Raw genomic sequence first — 16164 nt, forward strand, 5'->3', positions numbered from 1 at the left:
ACTTGCCTCATCTATCTCATGGAAATACAGGAGATCAATCCGACATCATCTTTATACTCCATTCCTTCTTGATATCGTTGATACAACTCGCCTTGGTCGCACTTAATGGTCCGGGGAAAGGCGGGGCCCGTCGCCCAGGATCTCTGGTGGGCTGATCGTTTCTCTTGGACGGCTTTTCCCAACACCGTTGAATTGGGGTTCGTTTGCCACCGGCAATACCGTCCGTTCTACTTCTCTATGTATGTAGAATGGATTATCGATGATTACTGATTATATCTAAGCCAATCTGGTGTCGGGACTCTGAGTGTCTCTCTTTTCAGCACAGTTCTGCTGCACACCACCGTATCCAGGGTGCATTGCCGCCGGCATCGCTCCTATACTCACTGGGTTACACATCCGTCTGTGGTTATCTAAGCAGAGAGGTTCTGGCCCTGGGTCTGGGCGCCGACTCCCTTGGCGATGCGGAGTTGTTGAAATGCTTTGATACTTGTTTCAATTGAAAGAACAAATAACAAAAAGAGACGGAGACGGCGGTACACCCATCTGGACACCTTTTGGTTCTATCCTCCCAAGAATTAAACAAAGGCATTTCGACCACCTCCAAAAAGAGAGGGGAATAGACTAGTATTTGAACATCAGAGTCTCAGACCATGGCTTCTTCTTCCACAATCAAACCGCTCCTCCTGCACGCCCACCACAATGGGCCCAACCCCATCAAGATCGCCATCGCCCTGGAGTTCCTGCAGGTGCCGTACACGTTGCGGCTGTGGCAGGGCGGCGACGATCCGGAGCATGGCGTCAAGGGAACCGCGTTCCTCAAGATCAACGAGAACGGCCGCGTCCCGGCCCTGGAAGACCCCAACACGGGCGTGACGTCCTGGGAGTCCGGGGCGGTCATGAACTACATCCGTCGCGTCTACGACAAGGACAACAAGATCGGTCCCCGGGGCGACACTGAGCAGGACCGCGTCGACTTGGAGAAGTGGGAGTACCTGCTTTTAACCACCTTGGCCCCCATGAGCGGGCAGTGAAATTGGTTCCGGTGAGGAAATTGTGTCACTGAATGTCCCTGAGATTGGCTGTACTGATAGAGCGTCCGATGAAGATTTCACAACAAGACGAAAAACGAAGATGCACTGGAGCGATACCAGGGGCAGACTTTGCGGTGCTATGATATCCTCGAGGGCCAGCTGAGGAAGACCAACGGTGCCACGATCATCCCGGGTGGCTACACCTCCGTCGACTGCCATTACGAGCCGTGGATTCGTCTGCACGGCTTTGCAGGCCTGACGCTGGACAAGCACCCACTCATTGCGAAGTGGTTCCACGCGTTCGGAGAGACGAAGGAGGTCAAGGCGGCATATGGGAAGATCAAGGAGGCGGCAGGGCAGGTAGAGTAGGCCAGAGTAGATAGTCCGATAGGGTCAATGACATGACTATCCACGATCACTGCTTCCAGAGTGTCGTTGTAAAGACACTTTTGCAGCTTGTGAATTACTCTCATATGCTGTCTCAAGCTGTCGGAATATGACGGGCAGTACGCAGTGTAGTAGAATTTGGCCAATATCTTTAGCAAGTCATCCCCCCACAAAACCCGCAAAGCCTCCAGCCGAGTGTGGGTGGCACTGGGGAAAACAATCGGCGTTGCCCAACACCGTCTGGTGCCGTCTCAGTGTATCTTGATTACACATCCAGCTCGCTCCTGATACCAACTAGGTCTTTGATCACACACGAGCCAATAACACTTCTTGTGGTTGAGAGAGTCGGCGTAGGCAGGGATTTGTAGAGGCAGCCTCGCCGCGACTCGGCCAATGCAGACCACATGTCCCTTAAAAAGACCGCCATCTATTGTCGTATTTTTAATCATATCCTCTTACGAGAAGAACAGAAACAGAATACTCCTCACACTGGCTTCAACAGAACCGTTTGACTCAGCCATGGCCACCAAGCAAAAAGTCCTGCGGGTGTCGATGTACCTCAAGAGAAAGCCGGAAATGAGCGAAGAGGAGTTCAACCACTACTGGTCGCACGTCCACGGACCCTTGGTGCGGCCACTGGTGGAAAAATATGGCATTTTGAAATACACCCAGGTAAGTGTGAGAGTCCCAAACTATTTTCAGGCTCTCGCTCTCGATAGCTAACCAGCGGGGTTTTGTTTTCGACGGACTGCAGTACCACACCTCGACAAGCGTCCAGCAGACCACCATGGCCGCGTGGCCAGAACTGCAGGCCCTGGCAGTGACGCCCTACGACGGCGTGGCCGAATTCATTGTCAAGGACATCGAGGGCATCAAAAAGTCGCGAGACGACCCCTTTTTTATTGAGAAGGTGCGGCCCGACGAGGAGAAGTTCTTCGACGTGAAAGGCATGGCCTGGACTATCGGCTGGGAAGAGGTGTACGTTCTCGACGGCAAGATCGTGCCGGACAGCGAGGCCCGGGTGAATGCTCCGTAACAGAGGAGTGTATGTACCCTGAGATAGATAGAACCAGGATGTTACCGATTTACAACCCCCGTTTTCCAGTACACTCAACGCTCAACGCCCACTTCTGACGTCGTATTCAGGTCTTTGAAGAGTGATAGCCAGACACGGACGAATGCTCCGTACCGGATCCTGCGAAACGCTTTGGCCCAGTGCTCCTTGTTCGACTAGCACATTCGTGAAGTGGGGGAGAAAGGGAGTTTGTCAGCACATCCGACTGAAGTCAAAGGCTAAGCCCACCCACGGTCTTGGAGATCTGTGTCTTCCTGCCGGGGCAGAAGCTTCGAAGGGTCAATTGACCGGACAGAAGAGGTTCAAGTTTTGTGTGCCCGCTGTTTCTCAAGGCCGACTATCTCCGCCAAAGTAGATGTGACGGGTTTCATGAATATCAGTAACGAAATGTAAATAATAACACTGCTGGTTCGAGCTAATCACCCGACGTTGAGGCCCTCACGCCACCAGCGTAATACTCGTCGTGCTTCACTTACACTCACTGGGTCGGAAGAGTTGTATTTCATCAGGATGGCAACAGAACATCCGGTCCTGGCACATTTCACTACCCAATACCACCATGGGCCCTACCCGGCCATCTCGCCGTCGCTCCCAGGTCTGTCAACGGCGGGCAAGGCCGTGGTGGTGACCGGAGCTGCAGGGGGGATTGGGTCGGCGATGTGTCGCGCGTTCGTCGAGGCAGGCACTAAACACCTGGTCATGATCGACCTCAATCAGACGGGGCTGCTGACGCTCAAAGCCGAACTCGAAGACCTGAGCCTGGGCCGGACCAGAATCCACCCGCTGGTGGTGGACATTACTTCCCCCAAAGCGGTACGCGACGCCTTCACCACTATCGAGGCCGTGGTGGGCGGCAAGTTGGATGTGCTGGTCAACAACGCGGGATACCAGAACGTCGGCCGACCGGTGCTGGACATCGACATGGACGAGTGGTTCCGGTGCTTCGAGATCAACGTCAAGGGCAGCTTCCTGGTGGCTGTCGAGTTCCTACGCCACGGCAAGTCCGACGCCATCATTATCAACCTCTCAAGTATTTTGGCGCATTACGGCGTGCGCGCGGGCCACTGCAGGGGCCACAGCGGCTACTGCGCGTCCAAGATCGCCATCACCAAGGCCATGGACGTCATCCAGGAGGAGATGCCCTTGGTGCGCATCGTCAATCTGCATCCGGGGCTGATAGCCACAGCCATGTCGGCCAAGATAGGAAATACTGCTCTGTCGGTGGATTCTGGTACGTTCCTATTGAACTTAAGAAGTCTAGCCCAGGAGAAAACTATGCATTGAAAGTGTAAGAAAACTAACGAGTAACAGTCAATCTGCCGGCCCATTTCGCCATCTGGCTGGCTAGTCCTGAGGCTGAGTTTTTGAAAGGTCGTCTGGTGTGGGCAAACTGGGACGTGGACGAGATGAAGTCGCGGAAGGACGAGATCATAGAGAAGGATCTCCTGCGTATCGAATTGACAGGTATATGAGGGGGCTGGTAGGTATAGAAAGTTAGTTACCTCTGCTATAATATAGACACCTGTATCAGACGGTGACTTTCTTCGCCCTATGCATAGCTCAGCTATAGTCTGTCTCTCTATCCATGACACCACTTCCACTCGATACATCACCTGCTCTCCCGCTGGACATAGTATCCCCACGAAGGTGAGGTGCCGGATCTCACAGCGGCCAGGATACAATCCCCTCGAGGGCTAGTATACCGTCCCCAGCTCGGCCCCGTTGATTGTTGATTTCAAGCTCAGTCTCCGTATCTACCTCAAACCCCGGGACAGACTAGCCGGCCTTCGAAAACCCCGCTAGGGACACATGGGGTAGCTGAAATAGTCCGAAGCAATAGTGGACGGATGAGCGACAAGTCCAACATATATCCTGGTGAAATACGACAAAGGAATCAACTATATCTCTCCCAGGTCTTCCTTCCAGCCCAATATAGTTATATATATATATTATATTACCTCACGCCCCAACACCCCTGCCACGAGACCGTCGACATCCCGCCTCCCTTGTAGACAGACCCCAGCCCACATCGACCAGATCTACTCCTCCCGGCTCCGGCAAGACATGTCTCCCTCAGCGCCAGCAGCACCAAACAAGGAGAAACGGCTCATGTTCCACGTAACATTCCACGTCGCCGACAAGGACGCCGACGAGTTCCTGCGGCACCTGCGCACGACGTTCGAGGCCGTCACCGCCGAGCCCGAGTGCCTGTTCGTCGACACGTACTGGGACCCGAACCATCATGGCACCATTCGGATCGTCGAGGAGTGGGCGTGTGATCGGGAGTGGTTTGTGAATGTATGTCTCTATCTGTGTCTATCTGACTCCCCTCTTTGCTTGGTCAGTCTATCTGCACCGCTCTACTCAGACAATTTGTGTGATCTAAGCTGGAGAAGAAAAAGTCGTTTCGAGGGGAAAGAAGCTAGTTTCGTCTCTAGGGCTGTATTTCTTTGGTGAGAAGCATGGGTTGAAATCCTCATCCTCTTTAGGTCCAAATGCCCAAGGCATACTACGACCCGTACCGCGTCGCGACGGAGAAGATGTACATCAAAGAGCGTGAGTCGAATCTCACTTTATCTAACAATGGTGATCTTCCTTTAACTTGGACCTTCTTTTAGGTACCGTCGAGGACTGGGAGCGGATACCGGGTTGGTGGAGGCAGAAGCCGGATTACAAGCCCGAGTAGGCCTCACTAGCCTGGGGAGAGATAGTAGGGGTGGAAGTTCAGGCTGGTGTATACGGGCACAGAAAATGCTTCCTGAGAGAACCTAGGGACTGTGCGTTTGCTGGGGGAGAAGACCGGGTCACAAAGGCTCTGTTCCATACTTTCATCACAGACAACGAGACGACGAAGAAGAAAACTGTTGCTTGCCATCTACCTACTCATCATACCCTGACTTCCCCTGCACCACGCCGTGCGCGGCACTCCGCTTGCCAAACATGGTGCGGATATCCTGGACCAGCACCTCGGGCAACTCCCAGGCGGCAAAGTGGCCACCCTTCTCATGTTCTCTGGTGAACACGACGGGACCCATGGCCTTCACCCAGATATTCGGCAGCAGGACGATTTCCTTGGGAAACCGCGAGTAGCCCAGAGGCACGTCGACGTAGCGCTGGATCTCGAGATAGGCCTCCTTCAGGGGGAATCCCTCCCGGGGCGTCCGGTGCGTTTTCTCGTAGTAGATGCGCAGCGAGGCCGCCGCGCCCGCGGTCGAGAAGTAGTAGATGCTGATCCAGGTGAGGGCCTCGTCGTCGGTCCACGGGTAGCCGTCGGTCCAGTCGTGGAGTTTCTCGTAGATCCAGGCCAGCAGCGACACGGGGCTCGCGGTGATGGCATACCCGGCCGTCTGGGGCCGCGTGCTGTGGAGGAGGTTGTACCCGAACCCTTCCTGGCGGAACCAGCGCGACCGAGCAATGCCCGCCTTCTCGTACTCGGTCAGCGGAGTCGCCTGGTACTGCGCCCACAGGGCGGGATGCGACGTGGCGCTGATCTCGGGTGGGTGGCACATGTTGATGTGCTGCGCCTTGCACGACTCTGGGTATTGCATCGCCAGGAAGCGCACCACGAAGTAGCCCAAGTCTCCTCCTTGAGCGACTGCCACCTATGTTAACGGTGGTTTGGTTCACGAGGCTGTCTTCACGAGCTTACCGTATTGCTTGTAGCCCAGCTTGGTCATGAGTTTATGAGCCACCTCGGCATGCTGCTCGAATTGAAAGTTCGCCTAGTCACAGTCTCGGTCAGTGCCTGATTCGTTCATATGCATGGGCTGCTGCTGGCTGTCCACCTACCTTTCCGGCCCCTGACGAGAATCCATAGTCGACCATACTGGGCGCAACGACGTGAAACGAAGGGGCGTCCTTCCCGCCGTCGAGCAGCAGCGGGAGGATCTTGGTGATCTCCACAAAACTGCCCGGCCACCCGTGGCAAAAGATCAGTGGGATGGCGTTCTTGACGGGACTCTGCGCGTGGACGAAGTGGATGTCGTAGGTGCCGAAGCCGTCGACGTCGATCTGGGTCATGAACTGGGGCAGTTCATTCAGCTTGGCCTCGTGTTTGCGCCAGTCGAAGCCATCCTTCCAATACGCGGCGAGGCGCTTCAGATCAGACAAGGGGGTGCCTCGAGTCCAGGGTTCGACGTCGGGGAGTTCATCTGGGAAGTCAGCGAGGGCGATTTGCTGCTTCAGACGCTGGATCTTCTCCTCGGGCACATTGATCTTGTACGGCGTGATGGGCGACATTGTTTGTTTCTTCTTGTTGAATGACCGAATGTCCTGCTCGATGGAGCCCCTTTTTAAAGGGGGAAATCACCAATCCCTGGAGACATAATACACACACCGATGTATGTGTGTATGTCTGTATGCTGGACGTTGCATTGCCGCCCACCACCCAATGACGACGACGACTTCTCAGTGGAGTGCCGAACTGTACGCCGCGTCCAATCAATGGGTCGATAAGATCTAGAACGTCGTTAGCCCATACCGTAGTCAGATAGCCAGTTTTTGCCGCGGGTTTCGGCCTTCGTAAGACCGTGATCGAAACCCACTCGCACAAATACCTTATCAGCAATACACACAGACACAGCAACACATACTCACACGCAGATCTGCCACGGCTTTTGTGCTGTCACGACCAGACACAGGGGTGCCAGTGGAGCAGCAGGAAAACTGTGGAACCTGACTGGATCCGAGGATTTGCTTGATTTCAAATGCAATCAATTCTGCCAGCAGGAATCCGTCTCTAGGCATGCTTCAAAATGTAGGTGCAAACTTGGTGGGAGATGGTGTCAGCCAGTGATCCTGTCACCCAAGAAAAGACACGAATAAGAAGAGGACAAGAACGAGAACGAGAACGAGTACAGCCCTCCCATCATTCGTTGTTTACTTTGAACGCCGTAGAGAAAAAACCATGACTTCTTCTTCTTCTCCTCCTTCTTCTTCGCCTCAATGCCCCCAGGTCATATTCGGGGCGGGCTTCTTCGGCAATGCCGAACCTTTCATCAGCGACGAGGGCCTCACGGCCACGTATGACCTGATCTCCCAGTACGGCGTCACACGGCTCGACTCGGCGCAGCTGTACGGCGAGAGCGAGCGGCGGTTAGGGGAGACCAAGGCGGGCGACCGGTTCGCGATTGACACGAAGTGGTTGATGGGATGGAGTCCTGGGAAGGCGACCAAGGACGGCATCGTCACGGGCGCGCAGGAGAGTGTCAAGAAGCTCGGTTGCGTGGTGAGTGATCGATGAAGTCTTGGTCTTTACAGAGTTACCATGTCCTGTCCTCTCTCTCTCTTACAGAAGCTGAACATGGCATGTGTGCCCTTCACAGCCTGACGTTTTCTACCTACACTGTCCCGACGTGAGCGTCCCGATCGAAGAGACACTATCCGGCGTCAACGAAGCATACAAGCTCGGTCTGTTCAAGCGATTCGGCCTGTCCAACTACCCGACGGACGACGTGGTCGCGATCTACGAGCACTGCAAAGCCCACGGGTACGTGCTGCCCAGCGTGTTCCAGGGCAACTACGCGCCCGTGGCGCGCAAACTCGAAACCCTCTTGCTCCCCACGCTCCGCCAACTGGGCATCGTGTTCTACGCCTACTCCCCGCTCGCGGGCGGGTTCCTGACCAAGACGAAGCAGCAGATCGTCGACGGGGCCGGCCGCTTCAACACCGACTTCGCCGCCGGCATGTACGACCAGATGTACCTCAAGGAGTCGTACCTGGCCGCGCTGGCGCTGTGGGAGGACGTGGCGCGCGAGCAGGGCTGTTCGCGCGCCGAGTTGGCGTATCGCTGGGTCGCCTACCACAGTGCGTTGCGGGCCGAGCTGGGCGACGGCATCATCATCGGTGCCAGCAAGTTCGAGCAGATCGAGCCGACCCTGCAAGGGCTGCAGAGGGGGAGGCTGAAGGACAGCGTGGTCAAGAGGATCGATGAGGTGTGGGAGACGGTCAAGCACGATGCCCCCATGGATGCCTTTGCCAAGTAGGAGGCATGAATACATATGTACATGGTGATCAAAAGTCGAGATCTATCAAAAGAACTGTCTCCCAAATATATTGATATATCTCCATTGCTTAGAAAGTAGACAGATAGAGAGGCAGACAGATAGATGACAAAGAGCAAGCAATGATCATCGAGTATACCCTCTCTATCTGATCGTCCCATTAACCTCCTTGTCCGTACGCGACAATATCGTCCGGAGGACACGCAGAAGGACTTCTCCCGGATTCTCCACCAGCTCCATACTCCTCCATGCAATGAATCTGTCGGGCCGGACGAGGATGCAGCCATCTTCCTCAATCTCCCGGACACTCTCCCACTCCATGTACATGTCTTCGTAGTCCTGCCGGAATCCGATGGAGTACGCAGCCACGGTAATGCCCAAGGCGGTGCTCGCTCTGGCTGCGGCCTGCTTCCAGGCATCGCCACCAATGCCGGTCAGAATGGTGAATTGGCCTTTACCAGCCAGGTCGAGGATGGGAGTGGGTTTTTCGGGAATGGCCTTGTTCAACCAGACGTGCGGCAGCCGCGAGCCCGGGTACGTTGACTTGGTGTGGTCGAGGACGGGATGTCCTGGGAATGAGGGAATGGGTCCTTGGTCAGCTTGGTAGACCGCTGAGGATTGATACCGTTGGTTCATCTCGATACCCAGTCCTTGGAACTCGAAGCGCGTGCCCTGGATGGCCTTGAAAAACGCTTTTCGACGTTCTCGGCCCTCTGGCGTGGCATGGACGAGCTTCCCAAATTCTGCGACCCGAGTGGCCGCGTCGGGAGCCAGGATGCCCGCCGCTTTCCACAGAGGAAGATGGTCAAGGTAGCCTTGGAATGCCCTTTTATCTCGTCAGAAAGATGCTTCTGGGGAAATGGAGTTCATACATACCGCTCAACAATAGCTTCGCCCACTGGTTGCCGTTCCTGGTTGTAGGAATCCAGCAACTCCTTCCCGGCCAGACCTGGCGGAATGTCAGTTTTGTAGGGGCGTGTGGACAGCGCAACGACTCACCTTTCAGGACATACGCCACCTTCCACGCCAGATTATATGCATCTTGGATGCAAGTGTTCGAACCGAGACCGTTCGAGGGGGGATGTCGATGGACAGCATCACCAAGACAGAAGACATTCCCCTTGGAGTACTTCTCAGCGACAATGTCGTTGATCATCCACTTGCTGATGTTCAGGATCTTGACGTCGATGGAGTCGTCGCCAATGATTTGCTTGATGCGCTTCATCCACTGCTCCTCGGTCGGCGGGGGATTCGGCTGGTAGCCCTGGACAGGAAACATGATGAAGACCCATTCGTTCCACGGCTTCACCATCCGGGGAAACCCAATCCAGGCAAAGTCGGGGTGGTCGATGTCGTGCTGGTAGCACCAGTGCAAGTTCCCCTTTCGATATTGGACGTGTTTGCTCAGATCTGCCTTGACGAGGACATTCCACGCGAGTCCACCACCAGGCTTTTGCTTGAGCGGCAGCCCCAGCTGTGAAATGATCTTACTCCGCGCGCCGTCGGCACCGAACAGGTACTTGCAGCGGATCGTGTAGAAGGCGTTGAAGACGAGATCCTTGACCAGGACGTCGACGAAGCCATCCTGTTCGTGGTCCTCGAAACTGACAAATTCCGTGTTGAAGCGGCAGATGAACCCGCTGGTCGTGGCCTTGCGAGTGAGAATCGGTTCGAGTTGAGTCTGAGGCAGATCCACGGGCTCGCACGGGCTGCATTGCGCGTATTTGCCTTCCATGACTGGGCCATTCCCCCAGGAGTAGAGTCGGGCGTACTCCTCCCCGGCCATGCTGTATCCCCATCGCGTGTGCATCATGCTGTCTTTGGGGCTAGCCAGCTTGCGACATTCGACCTCCAGATCGATGTCGCGCAGACATTCTAGATCCAGCGTGTTAGATTCAGGTCTGACTTTGCCTGGAAGACGGGATGTCTTACCCAGCGCTGCCATGTTCGTGATATGTGCTCGAGGCGTCTCTGCCGTCGTGGACGTCGCCCCGATCATGATTCCCTTGATGCCTGATCACCGTCAGTTTAAACTAGCCCAAGAATTCTCCCAATTCTTACCATATGATCCGAGAAAAGAGGCAATGGAGCCTCCCGAAGGCCCGGTGCTACAACGACGACATCAGTCTCAAAGTCGGGGGCAGACGAGTCCCTCGGGGTCGATTCTGCGTTCGCCATGCTTCCGGTGACAGAGAAGTCTCAAGCTGTTGGGGTTTGTGAGAGCAGTTGAAAAGGGCGCCTGGGACATAGTTGATTTATTCATCTCTATCATGCCACGATTTTGTTGCATTCCGGTGCGGTGTTTTCCTTACCCAAGACAAGCAACGAGTAGCCAGCTAACCTTTCTGAAAAGGCCTTCCAAGCTCCCACAGGCCAAGATGGTTACGCGCTTCCCGTGGTTTCGGGGAACCGATCGCGGCGTTGGCAATTGCCGTTGATGATGATGGCTGCCGTTGAGTAATCATGAAAATCCACAGTGAGTGGATTGTGAGCATCACTCTGTAACCTTCAGCTTTCTCTTTCTCCACAGTGTCTGGACTGGAGTATGCGTGCTGTATCCATCCCCCAGGGCCGTGTCTTTCACCAGCATCGGTGAACCGGTGAATACGAGAAGAACGACAACAACAAGTCTCCCTATTATCGATCTAGAACCGTTCCAGAAGGCTATGTTTCGGCCCACAGACAACGGAACCAAACAGCAGCGCTGTGTGATTCGATGCTTGTATTTTTCTATCATGGTCACAAATATGTACCAGTTCTGTGAAGGATGGCTAGATGGAAATGCTCATAGCGTGATTACAACAGGTCCTGGCCCTCAAGACCGCTAAAGCCATTTCTTGTTGCCCAGATGCGAGAGGAACGCACCTGCGTCTCCGTTCTCTATACTCTTCTCGTTCAAAACCTTCAGGAGGAAATCGACTGATTCTTGCGTATTCAGTGGCTTGACATAAGAGTTTTCGTAGCTGTGGAACTTCAAGCCCTGTTCTTTGCGCTTCTGCAGCTCTGGAACGCTCGCTGCATCGACAGACACTCATGTTAGCTTTTGGCGTCCAGGTGGAAAAGGTAGGAACTTTGTTCCACGGCGAACTTACCATGCTTATGCCACGGGCGGACGGGGTAGAGTGTTTGCGATAGATCCCCCTCGACGTCCTCGACGGGCGGATTGGATCCTCGACCGTCGTCTTCCGAGTCTACCGCACCAGGACTGACGGCCATGAACAGGATACCCTCTTTCTTGTACGAGGCACTGAACTTCGCCATGACCATATTCAGAGCGGCTTTGCTTATGGAGTAAGGCACCGCCATGTCCATATCCAGCATGTTGGTGAAGTCAAGATCGCCCATGCCGCTGCTCAATGCAATCACTTTTTTGATCGTTCCCTTTCGTATCAGCGGAATGAATGCTGCCGTTGCGTTCATGGTCCCAATGGCATTGATGTTGAAGCATTCGTGCATGTCCTTGTCAAATACCTCAGGCATGTCGTAACTGTGATTGCCGCATAAACAGTCAGCACTTTCCTTGCAATAAATGTTGCCGGAATCTTGGGGAGGGTTGGAAATACTAGTCTTCCAAAGTTCGAAAGGCCGAGGGCTTCGCTATCAAGCCGGCATTGTTGATGAAAATATCTACACCTTTCCCACCAAGGACCTTCTCGGTCTCCTCTGCCGCTTTCTAGGATTTCGTCAGCTCTATTATATCCGTTTTGGTGTATACGAAGGGAGTCCAAAACGGGTAGAGGCAGGATACATACTAGTAAAGCGCTGCGATCAGTAACATCGGCTTCAAACACATGAACATTCTTGATGCCATGCTCCGCGAGTTTCTCCTCTGTCGCTTTCTTTGATAACACTAAAGCAATAACGACATTGTCTGGATCTGCTGAAAGCTTGCGGAGAAACTCATACTGTTGCGGATTTCATCCGTCAGTCCATGGCTCGAATAGCAGAGTTTGATCCCAACACTTACCCCTATACCCCGATCTGCGCCAGTGATCACATAAGAAGGCATCTTTGCAGTTGATATGCTGTTGCACCAGTACCAGAGATTGAGAAATGTAGGTCGTGAAGGTGTGCAACGTCGTTGTATGAGACCCAAGATCCGATAGTAGTAAACCTGACTTTTTAGGCTAGTCTATAGCTTTGGTCTGATACATGCTACCACGTAATCCAGATCTCGCACATACAGTCGCCACAGAATACTGAATAGTCGTTGTCGGGAGGAATAGCCGCCGTGTGTGCAGGGAACGAGTGCTTCAGTCGTGCCGGTACAAGCAGAAAGCCGTCAACGGTGTTTGAAGGGCCGAAGGTATAACTGTGTCGCCACTATCTGGGAAACCCCCAGACACTTTCTGGGCTTCTGGATTCCTCTAACCAGTATCCTAAGCCCGTGCCCGTTAGTAATTCAAGCAACCCCCATGTCAATCATTTCGTGTGTCCTTTGGACTTGTTCCCTCGATGGTTGCATAGTCTCACCATTGACCCAATATTAACGATGGAATACGACATAAGATCTCCATAACCATGCTGGATACATGGAGCCCGCAAAAGTTCATCCTCCGCTGACAAATTCGCTGTGAAGCTGTTACTCCAGACGCAGGTTGAAAATGTAAATATGTCGCTGGCAAAGGTCTGGCTTCCAGAGTTCGCCCACATTCCTAGACTTAAGCAGGTTCGCAATCCAACAAGATGCCGTCATACGTTGTGACTGGAGCTAGTCGGGGAATTGGCGTAAGGAGGTCCCTTTGGGTTACAATTCGATTCGAAATGCTAACACAGAGTCAGTACGGGTTCATTCAGTACCTATCCAAAGATCCAGACAATGTTGTAGTTGGTCTAGTCCGAGACAAAGTCGCGACAGACAAAAAGATCCAGCAGGACGGCTTGCAAAATGTTGCCATCATTCAAGCTGATATTACCGACCGCCAATCTCTGAATGTTGCCCGGGATCTTGTCAAAAACCTAACCGGTGGCTCACTCGACTACCTGATCAACAATGCTGCATACGTTTCGCACCTGACCACGGGAAAGTTTCTCGACGAGTTCGAGAGTGACCCGACGTCGTTGGACGAAGATATCAAGACGGCATTCAACACAAATGTCGTCGGGGTCATCAACACCATTAATGCCTTCTTGCCCTTGATCAAAAAGGGCCGTGTCAAGAAAGTGGTGACGCTAACTTCTGGCATGGGCGATCTGGATTTCGTCAATGACCTCGGGATCTGGGAGTCAGCACCGTATAGCATGAGCAAAGCGGCGGTCAACATCGCAGTTGCCAAGTACAGTGCCCGATACAAGGACGAGGGCATCTTATTCATTTCCATTTCTCCCGGGGTGGTAGACACAGCTGCAGCTGCAGGTAAGTTCATCTCCCGCCTTCAATGACGACTCCTGCTCATTCGTATCCAGCGCCTGGAATAGAAGGACTTGTTCAGAAGTTTCTGAAAGCTGCGCCCAACTTTCCCGGTCCTATGACAGCACTTGAGTCGGTCGAACAAGTGCTGAGCGTTGTGAACTCGAAAAGCGTTGAGAACGGTGACGGGGGTGCTGTTATGTCACACCACGGGGACAAGAACTGGTTCTGAAGCACGTCGACATTTGTGATAGCATGAAGGCAAATCAATCAGAACATCCGCAAGATCGTGATAGCTCTGCAACATAGCCACTTTGAGATCATTCTCTATGAAGCCAGTCGTGAACTCCATCTGACCGTTGTAGTCATGTTCCATCGGTCCAGGAAGAGTGTCGTGGTTTTTGGAATGACCGAATCCGGGTGCTGCATCCTTGCACGCAACCAACATTCAGGTGTCGCATTCGTATTCTTAAGGGATTCGAAATGGACGCATACCATTAACGCGACAAGCTGATTGATCAATTCGTAATCGTCAGTGCTTGAACAACACATTCCAGACACAAGGCGGCATCCGACGGCGTCCTAGAGACCTGGGGGTCTCCCTGAGATCTTGGGGATTTTCCCAGGTCTTCCTCATCTAGAGCTCACTTGCTGCTGCGACCTTGGCATGTACCAGCTGAACGCTTGCATTATTGACGGAAGGCTGAGTGGAGCATGGCTTTGAAGGGTGTGGTTGAGTCAAGTCGGGGCTTTTGAACACCGCAATACGGTGTTTCTCGCAACTCCGGATTTGAGAACGGCTACCGCGAACACCGCACTAGAACCCCCAAAAATATCAGCATTGCATATGTATAATGAGAAGGCATTCTTGATCCTCTCGAAGCGAGCTAGCTGCGCCATCTCTTGACACTCTTGGAACCTCGTTGCGATATTCTCAGCGACACAGACCTCTTAAAGCACAGGCAATCATGGCGAAAGGACTGGGCCACCCGGAATTTCAGGCGTTCAGACCGTACGATTTCAAAGCCGCGAATGAGGACTATATGGAAAACGTCTTCTCGAAGCCAAATATGATAGTGGGAGCAAAATCCCGCGTTGGCATAATCACATGTTGTGACGCCCGATGCAGTCCAGATCAGTTTTTCCGCTTGGGCGAGAACGAGGCCTTTGTCATTCGAAACGGAGGTGGAAGAACTGCTACCATGGATGTTCTTCGGACAATTGCCAGCATTGAAATCTTGAGCGACATCAAAGAGTTGAAGGTTATTCATCACACAGGTATGGACTCCCTTGACCTCAGTTGAGAGGAGTGTTCGCTCACATCGACACAGATTGTGGTGCTTTATCGTGCTCCGATGACTTTATCCGATCCATGATAACGAACAACGACCCTCTCATGAAAGATGGACCGTTCCTGCAGGGATCCAAGCAATGGGCGGAGGCTTTGACCTACTATGCATTTTCGTGGAAAAAGGGGGAGTCAGAAAGAGAAGTGTTGGAAAGAAGCGTTGTCGAGGACGTCCAATTCTTGAGAAGCCACCCCCTGATCAAGCCGTCAATTCCCATCACCGGCTGGATCTTTAACCAGGACAATGGGGCTGTGGAGGAGGTTGACTGCGGGTTGGAAGACGGACGTGACCCTCGCCAGATTGAACTGCTCAAGGAGCAGCTTTCAAAGACCTTGAACGGAGAGATGAAAAGCATCATTGGAGACATCGGCAAGACCGCCCACTGATAAATGGCGCAAGATATGGGATTTTACCTGGGAAGGACCTGGTGCTCTGTCGTTTAACCCTGTGCGTGCTTATGGAATCCCACGAGCTGTTGTTGCTCGTGAACAGGAACCACTGCAGCCTTTTTGAGATAGGACATCATCGGATGTTTATAGTTTTTTTTCTTTACCTTCTTCTCGTTCACAATCCTGCTAGTCTTTGGATCAGTGTCGGGAGCCCACGCGCGCTGCTGGGGCATTCAACTGCAAAATGAATTCCTGACGCAGAGACCGAGCCTCCCAAAGCATGAAACACCAGTATGACTGCCTAAGTGGGTGCAGACTTGAAGTCAGTGGACGTGGTGCTTCTGAACATGCGATCAGATCCTTGTGCCTGCTCGGACTTTCCAGCCATCAAAGGCGCGTTCCCGCAACAATGCTTATAGAGACGTGCCTCCACTATTCTGATTGTTATAGTGGCAAACAATGACACGTCTAGCATGATTGGAGCATAAGGACATGGCGGAGTGAGTGCAGCGAGCCTTAAAGAGAAAAAGGGCAAAACTCGTGAAGCTGGAAGCACTATGGGTGTTTCCGAGTGGAATAAA

The 16164-nt window shown here is 53.2% G+C and overlaps 9 protein-coding genes across 9 annotated transcripts; 7 read left to right on the forward strand and 2 right to left on the reverse strand.

Annotated features, from left to right (window-relative positions):
- Nucleotides 1-650: 650 nt before the first annotated feature.
- On the forward strand, nucleotides 651-1400 carry AYL99_04243 (hypothetical protein; the record flags this gene model as incomplete). Its single annotated transcript, XM_018835757.1, has 2 exons — nucleotides 651-1027; nucleotides 1106-1400. The coding sequence occupies 2 exons, from the start codon at nucleotides 651-653 to the stop codon at nucleotides 1398-1400; spliced, it is 672 nt and encodes a 223-aa protein (XP_018695407.1).
- A 537-nt stretch (nucleotides 1401-1937) lies between these two features.
- AYL99_04244 (hypothetical protein) lies at nucleotides 1938-2454 on the forward strand (the record flags this gene model as incomplete). The annotated part of the gene is made up of 2 exons (XM_018835758.1): nucleotides 1938-2090; nucleotides 2173-2454. The coding sequence occupies 2 exons, from the start codon at nucleotides 1938-1940 to the stop codon at nucleotides 2452-2454; spliced, it is 435 nt and encodes a 144-aa protein (XP_018695408.1).
- Nucleotides 2455-3003: 549 nt separating this feature from the next.
- Nucleotides 3004-3965, forward strand: AYL99_04245 (hypothetical protein; the record flags this gene model as incomplete). Its single annotated transcript, XM_018835759.1, has 2 exons — nucleotides 3004-3724; nucleotides 3805-3965. 2 exons carry the CDS (start codon nucleotides 3004-3006, stop codon nucleotides 3963-3965), a joined length of 882 nt encoding a protein of 293 aa, XP_018695409.1.
- Nucleotides 3966-4557: 592 nt separating this feature from the next.
- Nucleotides 4558-5179, forward strand: AYL99_04246 (hypothetical protein; the record flags this gene model as incomplete). The annotated part of the gene is made up of 3 exons (XM_018835760.1): nucleotides 4558-4791; nucleotides 4983-5049; nucleotides 5112-5179. The coding sequence occupies 3 exons, from the start codon at nucleotides 4558-4560 to the stop codon at nucleotides 5177-5179; spliced, it is 369 nt and encodes a 122-aa protein (XP_018695410.1).
- Nucleotides 5180-5372: 193 nt separating this feature from the next.
- Nucleotides 5373-6732, reverse strand: AYL99_04247 (hypothetical protein; the record flags this gene model as incomplete). Its single annotated transcript, XM_018835761.1, has 3 exons — nucleotides 5373-6088; nucleotides 6143-6215; nucleotides 6283-6732. The coding sequence occupies 3 exons, from the start codon at nucleotides 6730-6732 to the stop codon at nucleotides 5373-5375; spliced, it is 1239 nt and encodes a 412-aa protein (XP_018695411.1).
- A 667-nt stretch (nucleotides 6733-7399) lies between these two features.
- AYL99_04248 (aldehyde reductase (GliO)) lies at nucleotides 7400-8477 on the forward strand (the record flags this gene model as incomplete). Its single annotated transcript, XM_018835762.1, has 2 exons — nucleotides 7400-7720; nucleotides 7818-8477. 2 exons carry the CDS (start codon nucleotides 7400-7402, stop codon nucleotides 8475-8477), a joined length of 981 nt encoding a protein of 326 aa, XP_018695412.1.
- Nucleotides 8478-8639: 162 nt separating this feature from the next.
- Nucleotides 8640-12504, reverse strand: AYL99_04249 (hypothetical protein; the record flags this gene model as incomplete). The annotated part of the gene is made up of 9 exons (XM_018835763.1): nucleotides 8640-9321; nucleotides 9372-9444; nucleotides 9495-10370; nucleotides 10428-10508; nucleotides 11361-11510; nucleotides 11588-11982; nucleotides 12059-12168; nucleotides 12248-12400; nucleotides 12463-12504. The coding sequence occupies 9 exons, from the start codon at nucleotides 12502-12504 to the stop codon at nucleotides 8640-8642; spliced, it is 2562 nt and encodes an 853-aa protein (XP_018695413.1).
- Nucleotides 12505-13181: 677 nt separating this feature from the next.
- On the forward strand, nucleotides 13182-14077 carry AYL99_04250 (hypothetical protein; the record flags this gene model as incomplete). The annotated part of the gene is made up of 3 exons (XM_018835764.1): nucleotides 13182-13223; nucleotides 13278-13851; nucleotides 13902-14077. The coding sequence occupies 3 exons, from the start codon at nucleotides 13182-13184 to the stop codon at nucleotides 14075-14077; spliced, it is 792 nt and encodes a 263-aa protein (XP_018695414.1).
- A 736-nt stretch (nucleotides 14078-14813) lies between these two features.
- Nucleotides 14814-15580, forward strand: AYL99_04251 (hypothetical protein; the record flags this gene model as incomplete). The annotated part of the gene is made up of 2 exons (XM_018835765.1): nucleotides 14814-15123; nucleotides 15177-15580. The coding sequence occupies 2 exons, from the start codon at nucleotides 14814-14816 to the stop codon at nucleotides 15578-15580; spliced, it is 714 nt and encodes a 237-aa protein (XP_018695415.1).
- Between the last annotated feature and the right edge of the window lie 584 nt (nucleotides 15581-16164).

The sequence above is a fragment of the Fonsecaea erecta genome, assembly GCF_001651985.1.
Source record: "Fonsecaea erecta strain CBS 125763 chromosome Unknown Scaff3, whole genome shotgun sequence".
Taxonomy (NCBI): domain Eukaryota; kingdom Fungi; phylum Ascomycota; class Eurotiomycetes; order Chaetothyriales; family Herpotrichiellaceae; genus Fonsecaea; species Fonsecaea erecta.